General features: G+C 42.2%; 1 protein-coding gene across 5 annotated transcripts in view; it reads left to right on the top strand.

Moving 5' to 3' along the window:
- TMEM150C (transmembrane protein 150C) overlaps positions 1 to 18,893 on the top strand; it is a 115,168-nt gene extending 96,275 nt beyond the window's left edge. For 3 of the 5 annotated variants that reach the window (XM_070791669.1, XM_070791670.1, XM_070791671.1), the window contains exons 6-8: positions 6,844 to 6,971; positions 9,718 to 9,895; positions 13,449 to 15,617. In XM_070791669.1, coding sequence (XP_070647770.1) covers positions 6,844 to 6,971; positions 9,718 to 9,895; positions 13,449 to 13,657 — 515 coding nt within the window. In that variant the 3' untranslated portion in view covers positions 13,658 to 15,617. Of the gene's footprint in view, positions 1 to 6,843; positions 6,972 to 9,717; positions 9,896 to 13,448; positions 15,618 to 17,348 lie in introns of those variants that run through there. The other 2 variants (XM_070791673.1, XM_070791672.1) reach the window with 2 other exon arrangements.
- Positions 18,894 to 21,296: the final 2,403 nt, after the last annotated feature.

Here is a 21,296-nt window from a genome sequence, read left to right as displayed (position 1 = left end):
GGCTGTGGGAACCAGCCATACTCTCTGTCTTCCTCCAGATCAGCCTTATTGTTGTTCAGTCGCTCAGCTATGTCTGACTCTTTGTGACCGCATGGACTGCAGCACACCAGGCTTCCCTGTCTTTCACCATCTCCCAGAGTTTGTTCAAACTCATGTCCATCGAGTCAGTGATGCCATCCAACCATCTCATCCTCTGTCGTCCCCTTCTCCTGCCCTCAATCTTTCCCAGCATCAGGGTCTTTTCCAATGAGTTGGCTCTTCCCGTCAGGTAGCGAAAGTATTGGAGCTTCAGCTTCAGCATCAGTCCTTCCAAATGGTTTAATCTTCTTGCAGTCCAAGGGACTCTCAAGAGTCTTCTCCAGCACCACAGTTCAAATTGCGGAGCTCATCTCCTCCAGGCCAAGGACTGCTCTGTGTCTTTCAACAGGTTGGGACTTCCCTGGTGGTCCAGTGGTTAAGACTCCATGCTTTCCATGCAGAGGGCACGGTTTTGATCCTGGGTCTGCGAATTAAGATCCCACATGCCATGCAGTGCACCCAAAAAAAGAAAAAAGTCAACCAATTATCAGCATTAGTATTTTGTTGGGTCCAGTCAGTGATGGCTAAATCCTTCAACAGCAGTTTTCTGAACATGGTCCTTTTGGATACTGAGACTTTCACTCCAAGTGAGAGCTCATGATGATGTTTATTACTGAGGGAGTATTTGACCTTTGTAGCACCTGTCCTCCAAAGACGTGGCCTGTTATTTCAACTATTTATAACTCTCCTCCCCCTAAAAAATTTCTCTGGCTCTTACATGTTCTTTTTAAATTTTTGCTGTAGGAAAAGGGAAGACCTATAAAATTCCCTGGAAAATCAAGGGAGATGGTTGGTCCAACCTGCACCACAGGCAGAATCTTAGTTGGTTCAGAAGGCAGAGAAACATGGGGAATGTTCCCTTGAGCCCCAAGGGGAAACGCTGGGCAGTCTGGTTTTGTCCTCACTGCCTTCAGTCTTCATGTTAGTCATTCAGTTGTGTCCAGCTCTTTGAGATCCCATGGACTGTAACCAGCCAGGCTCCTCTGTCCATGGAATTTTCCAGGCAAGAATACTAGAGTGGGTTGCCATTCCCTTCTCCAAGGGATCTACGTGACTCAAGGATTGAACCTACGTCTCCTGCATAGGAACTCAGTACTCACTCTTTTTTCCTACTCTTCATACCACTCTTCTGAAAAGATGTAATAAATGTACTCATACTAAGGCATAAATGACCTCTAAGGAGATATTTGCACCTAATAGAACACAAAGTCCCAAGAATGACTCTGGACTTGCAGGATCAGAGACCTTTCCCAGTCCATCAGCAATCACACCACGTAGGCAGGTTGGTACCAACTCATACCATCATCCCCACAGAGCACAGCAATAACAGTAATTAATGACAGTCCCTTAACATTCCAGGCACAATGCTAAGTGCTTTGCAAACATTACCTCTTTTAATCATAATACACTGGAGACTTCCCTTACGAGGAAATGTCACAGGATGTCTGTCTGCCATGGGGCTTTAAAGAAACCAGTGAACATGTTAGAAGCCACATGTTACCCTTTGTATTCTTAAGACAAATTGATACGTCCCAATAGTCCTTAGCGCAATATCTAAAATATGCCAGTTTTCCCAGCCCACAAATTTATCCCTTTACAAAGCTGATGATTAACTCAGTATAAAAGCAGTTCCAAAAACACAGTCATGAGAACAAGTTCCCCTCTTGCAGATGACATCTGTCAGCATCTGATTCTCCAGTCCTCCCCTGCTCCATCAAGAAGCAATTAGGTTTTTACTGGCTTTTGCTCTAAGGTATTGCAGCATCCGGTGTTTATTATATCTCATCACTTTTAGTGCCAGCTGGTAGACACAAAACTGAGTAAGATTAGTGTTCAGTGAGAGTGAACCATCTATTATTTACTTATCTGGGAGTGAAAATGAATCATTTTCCTAATAATTCTTGCCTTACACTGTGGTCGCTTTTGTCTCCCCAGGCCTGTCCCTTTTAGATCTCAGACTATCATTTCAGATGACGTAACTAACTATAAGAAACAGCCTGCATGCTGTGTGTTCACTCAGTTGTGTCTGACTCTTTGTGACTCCATGGACTGTAGCCTGCCAGACTCTTCTGTCCATGGGATTTTCTAGGCAAGAATACTGGAGTGGGTTGCCATTTCCTCCTCCAGCAGGTCTTCCTAACCTAGGGATCCAACCTGTGACTCCTGTGTCTCCTGCATGGTAGGCAGATTCTTTACTACTGAGCCATGGAAAAAGCCCTAAGAAACAACAAAGACCTCATCTAAGTCACTGCTTGTTGGCAGCCATATAGATTATAATTTACAACCTACAAATGCGTTGGTGTGGTATTTATTAAAATCAGTTAGCAAAAATCTTGTGTTTTTTTGATGGACTAATCAAAGATCCAACCAGTCCATTCTGAAGGAGATCAGCCCTGGGATTTCCTTGGAAGGAATGATGCTTAAGTTAAAACTCCAGTACTTTGGCCACCTCATGCGAAGAGTTGACTCATTGGAAAAGACTCTGATGCTGGGAGGGATTGGGGGCAGGAGGAGAAGGGGACGACAGAGGATAGATGGCTGGATGGCATCACTGACTCGATGGATGTGGGTCTGAGTGAACTCCGGGAGTTGGTGATGGATAGGGAGGCCTGGTGTGCTGCGATTCATGGGGTCACAAAGAGTCAAACACAACTGAGCGACTGAACTGAACTGAACTGAATCAAAGATCAAATAACTGCTCAGTGATTTTCTTTACATTGTTTGTTCTAAATCTGCACTTTTATGATCTAAGATACATTTCTTTTCTAAAAAATTAATGTATTTATTTTAATTGGAGGCTAATTACAATATTGTGGTGGTTTTTGCCATACATTGACATGAATCACCCATGGGTGTACATGTGTTCCCATCCTGAACCCCCCTCCCACGTTCCTCCCCATCCCATCCCTCAGGGTCATCCCAGTGCACCAGCCCTGAGCACCCTGTCTCATGCATCGAACCTGGACTGGTGATGTATTTCACATATGACAATATACATGTTTCACTGCTATTCTCTCAGATCATCCCACCCTCGCCTTCTCCCACAGAGTTCTTTACATCTGCATCTCTTTTGCTGTAAGACACATTTCTTAATAGAAATATTTCTGCCCTGGAGAGGTTGTGAGGATAAAGTTAATAGCTGAATGATTTTGGTCACCTAACAGCAGCCTCTCTCCCTCCTTCAGCCAAAATATATTGATTGTTATGTTCTACTGCTGTCATAAATAGGTATTATTGGTGCATAAACAGCAAAACTAAACAAAATGAAGAAGAATTTGGCCAGGCACCAGTCTACAACTGCAATGAAGAGCTGCTATTTTGGGTTTGAACTTGAAGAACCCTATCAGCTTCAAAATAAAAAATTTAACAAAGAAAATAGGCAATTACTCTCTAATATTTGTATTTTTTAACACAGAGATAAATTAGAAAGAGCATCTGTATAGCAGATGTATAGCAAAGAACTGCTGTAAGTATCAAAAACCACAGATGGGTGGGTTTTTTTAAATCTTTTCTAAAACTGTAAGTAAAATTTTAAAAATCTAAGGAAACTTTAAAATGGTCTGTTGAACAGAATGTTAATGTGGTAAAAATTGGTTTGCACATGTAAAGATAGCTTTGAAATTGCCCTACTGCCCAGAAGACCCTTTCAAGAAGCTATAATTAAATCACTACTTGGTTGTAAGTGGACTTCATAACAGATAGTCTGAATCTGCCTCCATTTAAACCTTTTAATAAAACTGTTAACAGACCAGAAACTTTATTATTTCCACAACCATAAAATTTCAACTAGATCTTATTTTAAAAGGAAAGTATGCCTTGTCTCAGTTGATTTTTTTTTTTAAAGATTTGTTTATTTATTGCCTGTGCTGGGTCTTTGTTGCTGCTCTGGCTTTTTCTCTAGTTGTAGTGAGCAGGAGCTACTCTCTCGTGTGGGTGGGCTTCTCATTGCAGTGGCTTCTTCTGTTACAGAGCACAGATTCTAGGTCCATGGTCTTCAGGAGTTGCAGTATGTAGGCTCAGTAGTTATGACACAGAGGCTCAGTTGCCCCATGGCATGTGGGATCTTCCCAGACCAGGGATCAAACTGGTATTCCTTGCATGCAAGGAGTATTCTTAACCGCTGGACCACCAGGGAAGCCCTCAGCTGATTTATAATGGAGTTAATAGGTGAAAAGGACAAAATGTGGTGTTTGGAATGCAATTCTGGAAGTTAGGCATTTTGGGTTGATTCCTGTCTTCAGGAAGGTTTCTGCTTCCTGTTTAATTTCATTATCTGTTCTTGATGAAATGATTTACCATGCAGATTACAAATGAGAAGGCTAGAATAACTGGAGCCAGGGGGATGGTACATGTCCAGAGTTCGCTGGCGAGAAATGAGGAACACAAAGAGAGACAGTAACTGTGTCCCTGGGAGTACAGTGGCACCAACTACGTGGATGGCCAACGTGAAGAGCCATCTTGGTGTTTGCCTCAGCGGTGTGAGTCAGGGCTTCGGCCGGAGTTCCAGCACCGTCCTAGCCCTCCAAACTGAATGACAACCAGAGAGTTCCCAGAGTCATACCCCACACTAGTCATTTTTAAAAGCACATTTGAAATGTATTTCAAACACATTTTGTCATATTTGCCTCGGTATTTTGTCATTCAGTTCAGTTCAGTCGCTCAGTCGTGTCCGACTCTTTGCGACTCCATGGAGTGCAGCACGCCAGGCTTCCCTGTCCATCACCAACTCCCGGGAGTTGCTCAAACTCAGGTCCATCGAGTTGGTGATGCCATCCAACCATCTCATCCTCTGTTATAACATTCCCCTCCTGCCTTCCATCTTTCCCAGCATCAGGGTCTTTTCCAGTGAGTCAGTTCTTCGCATCAGGTGGCCAAAGTATTGGAGTTTCAGCTTCAGCATCAGTCCTTCCAGTGATTATTCAGGACTGATTTCCTTTCGGATTGATTTTGTCATTATGCCCTGACTAATATCCACACACACGTAACTAGCAAGTGTCTCCCCGATGGCCTGTGTGGAGATTTCTGGTCTAAATCTAATGGCTTCCTTTTCTGAAGATCACTTTGTGTTGAGGTGCTTGTAGTGAATTTCTCCTCTCCCCACTTCTTCCTCCTATTTCCATCCCCAAAGTAATAGAAATTTTTCATCTCCTAATGTGGACAGAGGAGCCTGGTGGACTACAGTCCATGAGGTCACAAAAGAGTCGGACACAACTTTTCGACTAAACAACAAGGAGAACTGTTGTCACTGTTAATAGACTTCTGAAAATATTCCACTGTAGCTCCTAACTGGATCCCTCAAACCATTAGGTTAAAACACTATTATCAACTGAAGTATAATCTATTAATCTGATGATAAATCATGGGCTAAGTATAAATATACTAAAAGCTAAATCAGAGCCAAACAATTTACGATTTCATAAATTATGGTTTATTTCTATTTTGCTTCCCAAATCCAAGTGTTATCCAAGTTGTATACCACTCTTTCACCAGAGGTACTTGGAACTGAAAGTCAATTCGATGAACTAACTTCGTAGCTTGAAACTGTTAAATTCGGCAGACTTGAGAAATGCAAATTTGTGGATGGTTTCTTATTAATGGCTACTATATTGGCCAGTAATCAAGGTAGACTTTTAGCAAATAATTACCTACTGAATTGCTCTATAAATAGGATAATTCCTGAATTCCTAATCATCTTCCCTGCTAAACCTTAATGTCAAAATAAATTGCCTTAGGAAGTAGTAACTGCCTTTCCTTATATTAGCTATAACATATTAATTGCAAGAGCTTTTTAAAAATCATTTGTAGACTAGGCTCTCCCAGCTTTTTGAATAAATATGAAAATATCCCTGCAGTAAGCAATTAATAAAAGGGGATTCTTAGATTAATGGCTTGAGTGTGGACTAGCCTCAAGGTCACTATTAGAAGTCAGATTTGAAATCTAAGTAACTTCCTTCATTCTGTCTTCAGATTCTCCGATGACAATTTGGTTGAAAAGAGTGGGCTTTCAAAATGAGTAATTAACATCATTTGGAAGAACTGAGCTTTCTTAATATAATCACAGTATGATTTTTAATACATACCAAACCCCCAGATCTGCTATGTTAAAATTCCATGATTTTCTTAGTGCCCTAATTTAGATGAACTATCTTTGTCCTTTGACAATGAACACCCCCAGGTAGAATCAGAGGAGAGAGGGAGTGAACTAGTAACGAAGGGATTTGTATACTTGCTTTATCTTCCTTCCCATACCCAGGAATGATTTCTGGCACAGGCACCAGCAGGTTTGTCTAGACTGATAACCATGTCTTCTTCCCCACGTTTTCTTGCCCCGTCTGTCCTAACACTGTTCTCAATTAAAGGGTGATTGAATCAGTGAATTCTCGTGCCATGGGCCAACTCTCTGCATCTGATTTGTCGTGTGCCAAGCCTCTGCAGTGCTCTCCTAAGCCAGTCTGTCCTGTGCTGACCTTGTTTTTGAAAACTCTGGGAACAACACTATTACCAGTCTATCATCTTGCATCACCCAAGTAACATGTAACACTGCTGCTCAGTTCCTCTCTGCTTTCCCTGGGTTAGCTAGAATAAAACATCTCAATAATCAGAAACATTGCCTGCAAGTTTTCTTTTAAAAATTGTGGTTTCAGAGATTTAAAAATGTACGATGGCAAGAAGTTTACTTTTGCACATTGTGGCTTTAGAGTGCTATTTCCTAGTCTGGCTGCGTGATTTCAATTTTCCAATTATAACATTTTGTTTTATTCCCAGCTCTTGTGGTAGCTGTTCTGCGCTTCATACAACTGAAACCAAAGGTTTTAAATCCGTGGCTGAATATTAGTGGCTTGGTGGCTCTCTGTCTGGCTTCCTTTGGAATGACCTTACTTGGTAATTTTCAGGTACTTCATTTGGCCTTTTTCATCTCCATCTCATGCTTCACCTATATGATTATCACAGCCAGTGAGGCATAGTCACTATGTGGCCCATAAAATTCTCCATGGACTTTTAAAAACATTCTAACAGTGGTTCCTAATATGCACAGGTTCTCCAGCAGTCAGCCTGTCTGATCATTGAGCCTCACCTCAGTCAGTTCAGTCGCTCAATCGTGTCCAGCTCTTTGCAAGCCCATGGACTGCAGCATGCCAGGCTTCCCTTATCCATACATGGGAAAGTCTTCACTGTAATTGGACATATAGCACAGCTACTGGGAAACGCAGCTACTAAAATAGCTGTGTATTTTCTACAAGGGCTTTCAAAGTACTGTATACTTTTTTATAATAAATTGTATCTGAATCTATCTTTCTAGAAAACTAATAGGACCATTGCCTTTCTATAATTAAACATTGAACATCCTTATTGGATGAAAGCTTGTGTTTCAGATTAGCAGGCTCACATGGGAGTTAGTTTGAAAATCCAGAATTTCTTTAGAATTTCTTTAGAATGTGACTTGTATAAAGATGTACTAACCCTAACTCTTCTTCCCAGAAATATAAAAGTGCCAGGTCATTTAGGGACTTTCCTGGTGGCTCAGGTGGTAAATAATCTGCCTGCAATGCAGGAGACTCAGGTATGATCCCTAGAGGAGGGATTACTGGAGGAGGAAATGGCAACTCACTCCAGTATCCTTCCCTGGAAAATCCCATGGACAGAGGCACCTGGCTGGCTACAGTCCATGGGATCGCAAAGAAGCGTACATGACTGAGCGACTGACACACACCCAAAGTCATTTAAGCATCATTTCCCTTGTCAGCACCAACTCTTGACTTCAGTTTTAAGTCATGGAGACCACTGCACTGTTGCAGTGGTTGTCTGTTTTCCCTGCCTCCATTTCCTCCCCAGCATCCTCCAGCCTCTGCTAAATACTGCTACTAGAAACCTCCTTCTTGCAATTAAATGCTGATCCTAGACTTCTCCCTTGTCTACTGGGTGAAATCCAAATGGTGAAGGCATTCCAGACACTCAGCACTCCAGTGAGCATTTCGTAATGTTCTCACTGAAAATAGGGTAGTGGGTTTTCTAAGACTGACTCTTGCCCTGAGTCCTCAGTGCTGATAATCCATTAAATTAGTATCTCATTCCCCCGGACACCCCCTGGTACAGTATTTTTTTACTTAATGGGTCGTCTGAAGACAGGCATGCAATCTCACCAGTTCCTCTAATTATCCAAGGCCTCATTCCATATCAACCCCAATAATGAGAAAGCTGCATTCTTAGAACCTATTGCCTTAGACAATGAATTATCAGGAGAATATTTGAGAGTTTATCTGTTGAGCTCCAAAATGTTAGGGCACAGAGCATTTTTTATTGAGATTTTGGTGGGAATCTTCCTTCCACTTATGCTTCTGTGCTACAAGGGCTGGCATGTTGTAAAATGCTCAATAACTATCATTTCTTTCAACTGGGTCTTGGATGGAAGTTACTGAGTAGACATTTTGTCTTTCACTTAAGTTCCCTAAAGAATCCCATTGATGGGATTGTTTGATTGAACCACAAATATTCAAAACCATCAATGATGACACTACATGTTCCTCATAGAACATTTTCTGGAGTATCTACAGAGATTACACAGGGAACAAATAATGCAGTTGCCTATACTCATTTCATAATTTTTTAAAATTTGACCCATGTAACTAAATATACCATCTATTTTTAAAATTAGATTTAAAAAATAAATAGATTATGTATAGCATGGAAAGCCAGTTTTCTAGAAGTAAAATTTGACTTGGGGAATCATTATTTTAAATGTTTTAAAAATACGTGTTTTGACCTGTGGGGTGGTGGTTTTTTTCAAAGAAGAAAAAAATCCTACTGTACTACTGTATATTTTTTAAATCAGTGGGCAGTGATTTGAGCAGTTTACATCTCTGACTTCCAACTGAAACAACCCAAATGGGTCTCCTTTAACCTATTAACTGTATGAAGGCCTTGACCAGGAATCTTCAAACACTGTTGCCTTTTAATGGGTCTCCAGATATGGCAAAAACTCATAAGTGTATTTTTCTTACTATAATGGGAGAGAAAAGGGAATTTCCTGGCAGTCCAGTAGTTAGAACTCCATGCTTCCCCTGCAGGGGTCACGGGTTCAACCCCCTTAACAATAATTGGCCATATTACAGAAAATGGACAATTCTGTAAGAATAGATGACAACCAGCATTGTTAGTTGTCCAGGCCAATGAAATCTTGACCTGCTTAGAACTGACCATGCTCAATAAGTAAATACACAGCCAGATTCTGGTCTCATTTCTTAATCTGGAGAACAGAGTTCAGGGTTTATGTCTGTAGAAACTTGACATTTCTCCTTTTATGGGTAACTTTCCTATTTTTTTCTTTTACTTTTCTCCAAAGCTTTTATGGAAAACAAATTCAAAAACGAAATTACCACTGCTTGTTCATTCATTGGTTCATCTTAGCAAATGTTTTGAAGTTTGAGGGTACTAGTCATTTCCCTTCTTTCCCTCAGAGTTCAAACCAATGGAGAATAGACACAAAGAGCTGGTGGAGATAAAGGATGTTGCTCTTTCTACAATCTGTTAGCCCACTCTTAGAACATCTCTTTACCTATTTCTTTCTCCTTCATGTGTTCCACTTGCCTGTATGTATTTTCTGAATGGGCCTCCACAGGTCATTATCTGTTCATCCCTTAGCTCACAAATGATGAAGAAATCCATAATGTCGGAACTTCCTTGACTTTTGGATTTGGCACGTTGACCTGCTGGATTCAGGCGGCATTGACACTCAAAGTCAACATCAAGAATGAAGGACGGAAGGTTGGAATTCCACGAGTTATTCTCTCAGCGTCTATCACTCTCTGCGTGGTCCTCTGTATCCTTTGAGTGTGAAAAGGGTCTCTGCCCGTGAGATTAAAACACGGATGACTTGTCCTTGTAGAAGATGAGAACACTGCCATTCTTAGTTACTTAGGATACTGTCAGATCATCTCAGAATGTTAGAAAAAACGAAAAGTAAAAGTAAAAACTGAAAACTCTCAGACCTCCTTTTCGTGCCAAAGAGGAGATGGAGAACTAAAAATAAAACAAGCACTGCCTGCTCAAAACTGTTTCAATCTGTAGGAATGGTGTCATGCATTCTCCTTATCACAAATGACATAAGGCTTCCTTTTGTGAAATAGACAGAATGCATAATCCAAGAGAGAATTGTGCTTTATTTCTTGCATCTTGACAATTTTTTTTCATTTGTGACTTTATCATGGCTGTGTTATTTCATTTAATTTATTAAACTGTAAAAATGAATTTCAAGAGACAAAAATACATTTCTAAACAAGTAAGCTTTTCTGGAAAAGAAATTCAAGAACTAGATTACCACGGCATGCACTGTTGTCCCAAATAATTTTGAGGTTTTGATGTGCTATTTCCCTTCCTCCCTTGGAGTCTGAACCAATGGAGAACAGTCACAAGGAGCCAAATGGGTGCCAAATGGGTGTGAAGAAATCAGCCTTTATTCCTAGTAAACTTGGAAAGGAGAATTGTGCAGGCCTCCTATCTCACACCTTAAAATTCAACTTATCCACCCAGTAACAAGTAGAGAAATCAGGGAAAGACAGAGAACAGCACTTCACTCAGTTGAACCCCGAACAGATTGCGGAAGGACTAGTCTAGGGTGGAGAACAGTGACCCCACCTACTATAGCAGAGCCCAGTGGAAGCAGGCCGGTTCCGAGCCCACCAATCAGATCAGTCAATCATTCCTAAGTGTTCATTCCAATAGGTCCTCTGGAAACCATGGAGAAGAAGGGAATAAGGTTCCTAGATGGCAAACTAAACTAACACTATTACAGCCTTCATGACTAGCCAGTATTTATTGGGCACTTATAATGTGCTAGACATTATTCTAAGCAACTTTAAATGTTTCTACGTTTTTAATCCTCACTTAACAAGAATAGTAACAGAGGTTAGTTACCCAAGATCACACATGGAATTGTGTCAGTTTGTTTTAAACTCAGGCTCAGTTCTTTTACTTAGAGTGGCTTTAAAATATGAAAACATTTAGTCTTCAAAGACATTCTTTAGTTAGTGGATTATTTAGAGGTGTTTATTTCTTCTTCCTTTCCAAACTGCCATTCAGTCATTTTAGGGGTTTTCTGAAGTTCTATGGTCACATTAGATAGAGAACATCAAAGGACTTGAAATTCAAGTAATCTGAGAAATACTAGTAATCTGAGTAAACAAGTCACAATTATTTTATGAGTAAACAGGTCAGAATTCTGCCAGTGTGAGATCTGAAGATGTATCCCTCCCCTATTAAGCAATAATAATATTGTTTTGGCAATATTTTGAACTGTCAGTCAGAAGAGTATGTGAAGGTTTTGAATTATTTTTAATTTTGAGCTTATACTAAACAATTCTGATCCATGTTATTTCTGAAGACTTGGAACCATTTCTTGGTTCCCTGATGAATGGATCCAAGTCTAGTCAGGAGAACAAAGTTTAGCTAAAGTAGTTCTCACGTACTTTTTTGCTCTCTAAAAATTACCCAAGATTTTAAGTCTAAGTTCTGAATGTAGAACTAATTCTAAAGGAACATTTCTGACTTTCTAAATAACTTTATTTAGTCCTTGACCTCTTAGCCTTTCCCTAGAGCATTGGTCCCCAACCTTTTTGGCACCAGGGACGTTTCATGGAAGACAGTTTTTCCATGGACTGGGGTGGTGGGGGAGAGGCTGATGGTTTCAGGATGTTTCTCATCAGTAGTGCCAAACCTAGATGCTTTGGACAGGCAGTTCACCATAGGGTTCATGCTCTCATGAGAATCTAATGCCTCCACTGATCTGATAGGAGGTGGAGTTCAGGTGTAATGAGAGCAATGGGGAGCAGCTGTAAACAAAGATGACGCTTCGCTCCCTTGCCTGCCACTCACTTCTGTTGTGCAGCCCCGTTCCTAACAGGCTGTGGACCAGCAGCAGTCCATGACCTGGGGTTGCAAACTCCTGCAATCAAAAATATTGTGAACCTTTCTTCTTCCAAGCTCCTACCTTTATATATCCTGAAGTGTGTGTGTGTGTGTGTGTGTGTGTGTGTGTATACATATATGCATATACTTCATATATATTCAGGCATAGACATATCATCTGTTCCGTTGGTTTCTTAAGTTGCCTATTTTTATTTGGGCGCAAGTTTAAATGCAACACCAGGAATGAAACCAGCCTATATAATATTGTCTGAAAAACAATAATAAAAATTAGAGAGAGGAAGGAGTGCCACTTAAACATTGTTAGTAACATTGCAAAAACAAACACAGCTTATATGGATGTGGTTCACTATTTGGTAAGTACACATTGTTCCATAGTCATTTGCAGTGTCTTTTAAAAATATAACATTATTTTTCTGGCCAAAGAATTACTTTGGAATTATAAGTCTTTAGCTAGTCTCACAGTTTATTAGGTCGCCATGGAGAATAGTGGTCAAATGCATGGGCAAGGAGTCAGAGTTCTTGTGTTTGAGCCCCAGTTCCACCAGTTAATACGTGTGTTACCCATTTGGCCTCCATTTCCTTATGTTAAGGGCTTCCTTGATGGCTCAATAGGTAAAGAATCTGCCTGCAGTGCAAGAGACTTGGGTAGGAAATGGCAACCCACTCCAGTATTCTTGCCTGGAAAATTCCATGGACAAAGGAGCCTGGCAAACTACAGTCCATGGAGTCGCAGAGTCAGATGAGACTGAGCGACAGAGGGCTGCAGTCCATGGGGTCTCAAAGAGTTGGACGCAACTGAGCATGCACACGTGCCCCTGTACTCCCTAATTTTTTAATTACTTATTTTTAATTGATAATGAATTAATTATAATTGCTTTCAACATTATGTTGGTTTCTGCCATACATCAACATGAATCAGCCATAGGTATACGTATGTCCCCTCCTTCTTGAACCTCCCTCCCACCTCCCACCCCATCCCACCCCCTTGAGATTGTCACAGAGCCCCGGTTTGAGTTACCTGAGTCATACAGCAAATTCCCACCGGCTGTTTCTTTTACATACGGTGGTGTCGGCGTTTCCATGCTATTCTCTCCATTCGTCCCACCCTCTCCTTCCGCTTCCCCCGCTGTGTCCACAAGTCTGTTCCCTATGTCTGCGTCTCCTCTGCTGCCCTGAAAATAGGTTCATCAGTCTGTGCTCCCCATTTTAAACAAACTGAAGATAATAGGATGTTGTGAGGATCAAGCTAGGTGCTCCATGAAAGCACCTAGAAGCATGTCTGGCACAAAGGAAGGGCTGCATGACGTGGCCTCGTATTATTTATGTAGATAGAGTTCGGCTGGCGCTGGCAAGTTCTTTGGCTCTTTCCTGTAACCTGTCTCTGCCCAGAGAAGAGCCCAGCCTTAACGTGGCCGACAGAGGTACTTTCCTTGACCACTTCTCCCCAGACTTCATCCTCATGGCGCAAGGCATCCACATGTACGCCGCCAGGGTCCAGTGGGGCCTGGTCATGTGCTTCCTGTCTTACTTTGGCACATTTGCTGTGGAGTTCCGGCATTATCGCTATGAGATTGTTTGCTCCGAATACCAGGAGAACTTCCTAAGCTTCTCAGAAAGCCTGTCTGAAGCTTCCGAATATCAAACCGACCAGGTGTAACCCTTCAGCTTTTCCTTGCTGGGCAGGTGGGTGTGGCATCGAGGGAGGGGCCAGGACACACCCATAGGACTTGACACACAACCTCGTGACACAACACACACACACATTCGTGGCCACATTTGCCAAATGAGCTTTTCAGGGCGAGTTATTTAACGAAAAAGCACAAGCCCTGTGTGTCGAAACACATGCTGTTACACTGAAAATATAATGCACGACAGAGCAAGAAGCTTGTGCATGATCACGTCTTTTCCCCTCTCTCCCAACACCCGCGTTCTTATTGTCCTCTTCATGTACTCCAGCCACCGTGATCACCCTACCTTGGGTAGGGCAGGCCAAATGTGACGTGGGAACAATGCCAACTCCCAACGTTGCCTTCAGATCCAAAGGGCTTGGAACCAGCTCATGAGGAAATTGTGAATCTGGCTCTTGAATGGACCGAGTATCATTTACTTGGACAGGCACTGTATAGAGATGTGACCCCTCGTAACCTGTGGACGATGTGGGATCAAGGATGGAACTTTCCCAAAGAAACTCCCTTCATCGTCGTTCAGCGGTTGGCTGACCAGATTCGACACTATAAGCTGTGAGAGGGAAGTCCACCACGTGATTTGGACTTTCCTGTGACTGAGAAATATTCCCCAGTGTGAATATTTGCAGGACCAAGGTCTGCCAGGCATGGAGAGATGGGGGCAGCCAGGGTGTGGTTTCGTTTTTGCTTCTATAGTACGCTATGTTTGGTTTTTATTTTCTACTTCATGATTTGCCTTTTTTTTTTTTTTCGTAAGTAACTACCATGGGTCTTTCGAGGTCTCATGGATAAAGAGGATGTAGACCAAATGCAAGAACTAAACTTGTCTGGGGTTTAACCATGATAAAGCGGGGAGGGGAAGGTCACCTGTAGGCTCAATTTTATGTTTGAAGCCAAGAAAATATTCACAGAAAAGCACAAAGGTAATAAAAAGAACTCCTTCTGGACATTTGTCAAAGATAGGAGTTTTAGAGCATCTTGTTGGAGGTTCAAATAAGAGGGGAGTTTCTCAAACGTACCTATCGCTTAAATTTTGTATTGGGGTGGGGGAGGTTAAGGGCTTTTCATACTCAGAATTTGTAGGAGCCAATTAGAAGGGTACCCTCCCCCCCAAAACAAATTGGTTCAGCTGGTCCCCTACAACCCAGCATGGAGTTTCCACCTGCAAAGAGTTTAGAACTCTAACTGTAGGCCTGGGCTTTATAGAGGCTGTGTTTCATAAAAATGAGCAGAATTCTAAATTCAAAATGTCTTGGAGTGGGCCAAGCTGACGCTGTGAGTGCACTTTGTTTCAAGAAATCCCCAAATTCACTTCGCAGGGACTTGAGATTTCAAGGACTATAATGTGAACAATGTTTTTTAATTCAACACAAACTCTGAGCTTCTTGAGGAGGGGGTTCAATGACTTTTCACTTCTGTATTTATCCCCACTTCTTAGCACAGTGCCTGGCACACATTAGGTGCTCAACCAACGTCTGCTGACTAGAATTCCTGGTAATTTAGAGTAGGAAAAGGGTGTATCAGAGAAAGACTCAAAGATGAATGAGAGAGAAGATGACCATTTCCTGCAAGATAGATGGAAGGAATCATGAGGTGGGGGAGGGAGAATACCTCTAACAGCCAAGTAAAATGTGAGAAAAAGAGTGTTCTCCTATTAGAAAGGCATCTTACTGTAAATAGTCCAAGGGGACATTTGTTATTTTTGAATACTGCTTTGGAGGTTTTTTTTCATTTTTATATTTTAAAAATTTTATCAAGGAACAAAGATTTATGAAGTTTTCTTTTACTCTACACAATCCAAGTTAAATAGCTTTTGGTGATGCACTGTACACTTTTTAAGAGTATATCTAATAGCACATTTTAACAGAATCAAGCAATGACTGGCATTATTCATTGAGATCTAATCGCTAAATAAAATTCTTTTATGCAGAATTGTGATTTTTTTTTTTTTTTTGGCCTCTTCAAAGAACATTTCTTCTCTAATACTGAAACATAGGTAAACCCAATGAGACATTATGTTGAAAATGAACTTCAGTGTTACACCGATAGCATATTTCTAGGGTGTTTGGGAACACTAACAACCAAGTCTCAGATTCTCCAGACACCAACTGAGTGTCCTACGATTCAGTTCAATTCTGACACTACCCAACATTATTGCCAGACTCCACCAGCTTAAAGGCTCAGTCCCACAAAACTGCCCTCACTTCCTATGCTGGTCACAAGCATCAGGTCCCCAGATTACCTTAGGTTCAACCTGGTCATAAAATTGGAGGGTTCCCGCAACTCCCTACCCCTCCCTTCAGTGGTTTCCTGAGAACAGCTCACAGAACTTGGGAAGACAGTTTACTTCAATTTGCTGGTTTACCATAAAAGATATCGCTTGGGTTTTCCCGGTGGCACTGTGGATAGGAATCTGCCTACGAACACAGGGGACACAAGTTCGATCCTGCGTCCAGGAAGATTCCACATGCCTCGGAGCAACTAAGCCTGTATGCCACAACTACTGAGCCCGTGTGCTGCAACTGCTGAAGCCTGTGTGCCTGGAGCCTGGAGCCTGTGCTCTGCAACACGGGAAGCCACTGCGATGAGAAGGCCGTGCATCACGACGACAGTAAATCCCTAGGTGCAGCAACAAAGACCCAGTGCTACCAAAGATAAATAAATCAATTTCTTAAGAAAAGCTATAGCTTCAGAACAGCCAAGTGGACGAAATGCACAGGACAAGGAAATCGAGGGACGCAGGGGCACGCCATCCTCCCAGGGTTCAGTGTGCTCACCAACACAGGGCTCTCTGAATCCCAACTGCTGAAGAGGGTATAGACCTTCCCCTCCAGCCCCCTCCCCCACCCCTGCCTGGAGGTCCGGCAGGACATCTGGCCACTTCGTCTTCCTGGTGACCAGCTTCACCCTGAGGCCATCTAGAGGCCCCACCCATAGTCATCTCATGAGCATAAACTCAAGTGTGATCAAAGGGGCTCATTATGAAAAACAAAAGCTCCCCCTATCACTTGGAAAATTCCAAGAGTTTTAGGAGCTTTTGGCAGGAACCAAAGACAAAGACCAAATAAAATTTTGTATCAGAGCACACAGACCCATGAAGATCCAGATGACAGAACCTCCTAGGAGTTAAGGACCACAGTATTCATCTAGGAGGACAAGACCAGGGAGCCTGCATTTGGAGTGAGCATTCTTGAGCTAATGCAGACGACCCAGAGAACACAATAGGAGATACGCTGCACTGCGTTTCTGGTAGTCCAGCTAAGTCTCTTGAAAAGTGCCCTTCCTGGTTAGGAGAGAAATATTTCAAAAACAACATTCGAGGTTCAATAGTTTTTGATTCAATGGAGAACTGACAGTGAGGTCAAGTTGTGTTACCTGTGTTATTTATTGGATTTTCTTTGCACATGGTATGGAAAAGCAGAACTTGCATATCCTGAAATTTGCACTTTGCTGGTTATCGTGGAGACTGGTACATCACTGCTTATTTTTGTCCTTAGGCACTGTGTCAGGATGAATTAGGTTTTTGCCTTCCCAAAATAAAACTAACGAAACTAAAGTTTATTTTTCATACTAGCTGTCTATCCTGGATGAGCAAGGAGGCTCTGCTCATCATTATGACTCAAATACTGGCTGATAGAAGTTTCATCTTTTTTTTTCCCCTAGCCACAACCACAGACCATGTGGGATCTTAGTTTCTCGACCAGGGATCGAACTCAAGCCCTCCTGCTGTGGAATCGTAGAGCCCTAACCACTGGGCTGCCAGGGAACCTCTAAGTCTTCATCTTAACACTTGTTTCCATAGCTGCTGACAGCCAAGAAGATGTGGGAGACTGCTCAGTGGTCTTAAAACCACTATGAAAGGACAAACATCACTTAGCTTACATTTCACTGGTGAGGGCAAATCACCATAGCCAAGGGTGGCTCTCTGGCCATGTGCCCAGAGTGGGAGAAGCCTTTGTCAACAACCTTGTGACTTACTGCCAGGATTCATATTTAGGTTTTTTAGGGGGGTTGGAGGTGGAATGTTATTGATTTACTTTTATTGAAATCTAATTGATTCACATTAAGTTTTAAAGACTTTTTGAGTTACTGTCCTTCCTTTGAAATGGGAGAATTGTTAGAGAACTCATCAACAGGGACTTCCCTAGTGGTCTAATGGCTAAGACTCCACGCTCCCAATGCAGGGGGCCCGGGTTTGATTCCTGGTCAGGGAACAAGATGCCACACACTGCCACTGAGAGTTTGCATGCCACAACTAAAGATCCCACATGCCACAACCAAGATGAGAGATCTTGCAGGCCGCAACTAAGACCCAGTGCAGCCAAAAAAAAAAAAAAGAAACTCATCATCATCCAGAAATGGAGGAAGGAGGCGAACTGTGGGGTTGGGTTAAACACCTAATTACAAGTGTGAAGAACCATCTAAACAGCAGCTAAATGACAGAAGTGCAATTCCACCAAGTCTAAGGACTCTCAGCCACATTTAAAATGTGTCATGTCCTCCAAAGTAGTGGGAAGTTTGGAGAAAGAGAATTCCACATATGAAACAAGTTGATTTTCACATGGTATAGTAAAGCAAAACTTGCATATCCTGAAATTTGCAATTTGCTAGTTATTGTGGTGACGATAACTAGTTCTCTATCTGTTCAGATTCCCTATTAACATTCCTCAAAGTGAGTGTTCCAAGAAACAGCAGACATCCATATCTGAAGTGCAAGGGAAGGTGAGTGAGAAGGTTAGGTCCATCACTGGAAAAGCAAAGATCTTTTCATTAGCATAAATATTCTTTTATTTCTCCTATCTTAAAAAGTAAACAAGGACTTCCCTGGTGGTCCAGTGGTTAAGAATCCACCTGCCAATGTAGGGAATATGAGTTCGATCCCTGGTCCGGGAAGATCCCACATGCTGCGGAGCAACTGAGCCCATGCACCACAACTACTGAGCCGCTGTGCCCTAGAGCCACGCTCTGCAGCAAGAGAAGCCACCAGAGCGAGAAGCCCGTGCACTGAAACCAGAGGAGCCCGGATGGCTGCAACTAGAGAAAGCCCCCAGGCAGCAATGAAGACCCGCTCAGTCATAAATACATAAATAAATTTTAAAGCAAACAAAAGAAACAACAGAAAGTCCATATTTGCTGTTCCCAGCCCCTCTTCCACTTCTTTTTTTAAAAAATTTATTGAAATACAGTTGATTAACAATGTTGTGTTAATTTCTGCTGTACAGCAAAGTGACTCAGTTATCCATATATATATATTTTTTTTTTCATATTCTTTTCCATTACGGTTTATCACAGGATACTGAATATAGTTCCCTGTGTTACACAGTAGGACCAGTTCTTTGTTGAACCCACTCCACTAAGCTGTTGCTTGTACCACTTCACTGGACCTGCTTTCCTCAAGTTCTCCTTGTCATGTTGTAGACACAGTTCATTCTTTTAATATTTTACATAGCTTCACAACTGGATCACCCACACTTTCTTTATGTGGCTTCCAGAACATCACACTCTTAGTCTCCTTCCTGTTCCTGTCCACTCCTCAGTCTCCTTTCCTGGGCCGCCTTCTCCCAGACATCCTAACATTGGATGACCATCCTAACGCTGGTTCCGTGGCTTGGGCCTCGGAACTGTTCCTTCTCGTCTATGCTCCTGCTCTTGGTGACTTCGTCCAGTCTTCTAGTTTGAACTGTTGCCATCTACTCACCTCTCGCAGCTTCTCCAGCCCAGACCTTTATCCTAAATGCCAGGCCTATATATTCAACTACCTTTGTGGCATCTCCCCTCAAGGGCACCTCAAGTTTAACAGTCCTGATCTGATCCCTTTAAAGTCATTCCTCCAGGCATGTTCCCGTATTAGTTAAAGACAACTCATCTTCGAGTTGCCAGACTGAAACCTTGAAGTCATTCTTATCTCTTCCTTCTCTCACACCCATATCTGTCAGCAAATTCATTCTGCTTTATCTCCAAATTATAGTAGAGTTTATCCCCTGCTACCATCTGGTCCAAACCACTTCCATCTCTCCTGGATTTTTATAATAGCCTACAAAAACTAGTTTCTCTGCCTTTTCATTTGCTCCCTTCAGACCGTCCTCCACACAGCATTCAAAACAATCTTAGATCATCACACTCCACTTAAAATCCTCCAATGGCTTCTCTTTTACTTAGACTAAAAGCCCAACTCACTGAAATGCCCTACAAAGGCCAATAGGACCTGCCTTCTCACCTTAAAAAAAAAAATTTTTTTGGTTGCAAGCCAGGTCTTCGTTGCAGCACCTTATGGGGTGTAAGATCCAATTCCCTGACCAGGGATGGAACCCAGGCCCCTTGCATTGGGAGCATGAAGTCTTAACTGCTAGACCACCAGGGAAGTCCTTGCCTCTCTACTTTTCATTCTCTCTGATCTAGTCCCTCTGACTCCATATGTTCCCCTAAGAGCCAGGCATGCTCTGACCTCGGGACCTTTGCATTTGTTAAAACCTCCAACTTGACAGTCCTCCCCCACCTTCTTCACCTCCTCAAGTGTTACTTTCTCACTGGGGCCCCTCTGGCCTCTAGAATTCACCCCCTTCGAGTCCATTCCAGCTCCTCAAGTGTTACTTTCTCACTGGGGCCTCTCTGGCCTCTAGGATTCACCGCCTTCGAGTCCATTCCAGCTCCTCAAGTGTTACTTTCTCACTGGGGCCTCTCTGGCCTCTAGGATTCACCGCCTTCGAGTCCATTCCAGCTCCTCAAGTGTTACTTTCTCACTGGGGCCTCTCTGGCCTCTAGGATTCACCACCTCTGACTTGACCGTCTTCCCTCACCTTCTTCACCTCCTCAAGTGTTACTTTCTCACTGGGGCCCCTCTGGCCTCTAGGATTCACCGCCTTCGAGTCCATTCCAGCACCGTCACTCTTTTCAGCTTTATTTTGCTCCACAGCATTTTTTAAAAAACATGGTCCTATAATTATGAAAATGTTTACATGCATAACACTAACACATTTTACTTATCTTATTAATGTATCCTCTCTACCCTACAAGGCAAGCCCCGTGAGGGCAGGGATTTTTGCCTGTCACATACCTGGTTCCTAGAACAGTGCCTGGCACACAGTTAAGTGCTTAGCAAGTATTTTTTAAGTAAGTGGCTGTTAGCGACAACTCTGCCCCCTCCTTTAGTTTTATTTTCATTCTTCTTTTTCTTTTTTTAATATTTAGTCTTGTAAATACGAGCTACTCAGTGTTCACTTAGGAAACAATGGTAACAGGGTCAGATTTCAGAGGATGCAACTGTTCCTCCATTTCTCATAGCAAACAGCTTTCCTGTGTCTTAAGGAGGAAATTCCAGATTATAAAAAGAGTTATTTCTTATGATGTCTGCAGCAAGTAGGACACATTAAATACTCGGGTTCTAATTAGGACCTGAAGTAATCTTCATGCAAGCTCTGTGTCAGAACCTGATTTTCTCTTTTGGAGCTTCAAAAATAAAATCACTATTTTTGGATAACTGGGTACTTACCTGAAGAAAATTGCATCTATTTCATGGCTTTAAGACAGGAAGCTGAGATGAGCCTGCAAGTCATACTCAGATTAAAAAAAAAAATTTATTCCCCCCCACCACACACACTGTATGGCATGTGG

The sequence above is a fragment of the Bos indicus genome, chromosome 6 (genome assembly GCF_029378745.1).
Source record: "Bos indicus isolate NIAB-ARS_2022 breed Sahiwal x Tharparkar chromosome 6, NIAB-ARS_B.indTharparkar_mat_pri_1.0, whole genome shotgun sequence".
NCBI lineage: Eukaryota > Metazoa > Chordata > Mammalia > Artiodactyla > Bovidae > Bos > Bos indicus.
Note: the sequence above shows the minus strand (reverse complement) of the source record. Positions and strands in the feature narration are given on the sequence as shown.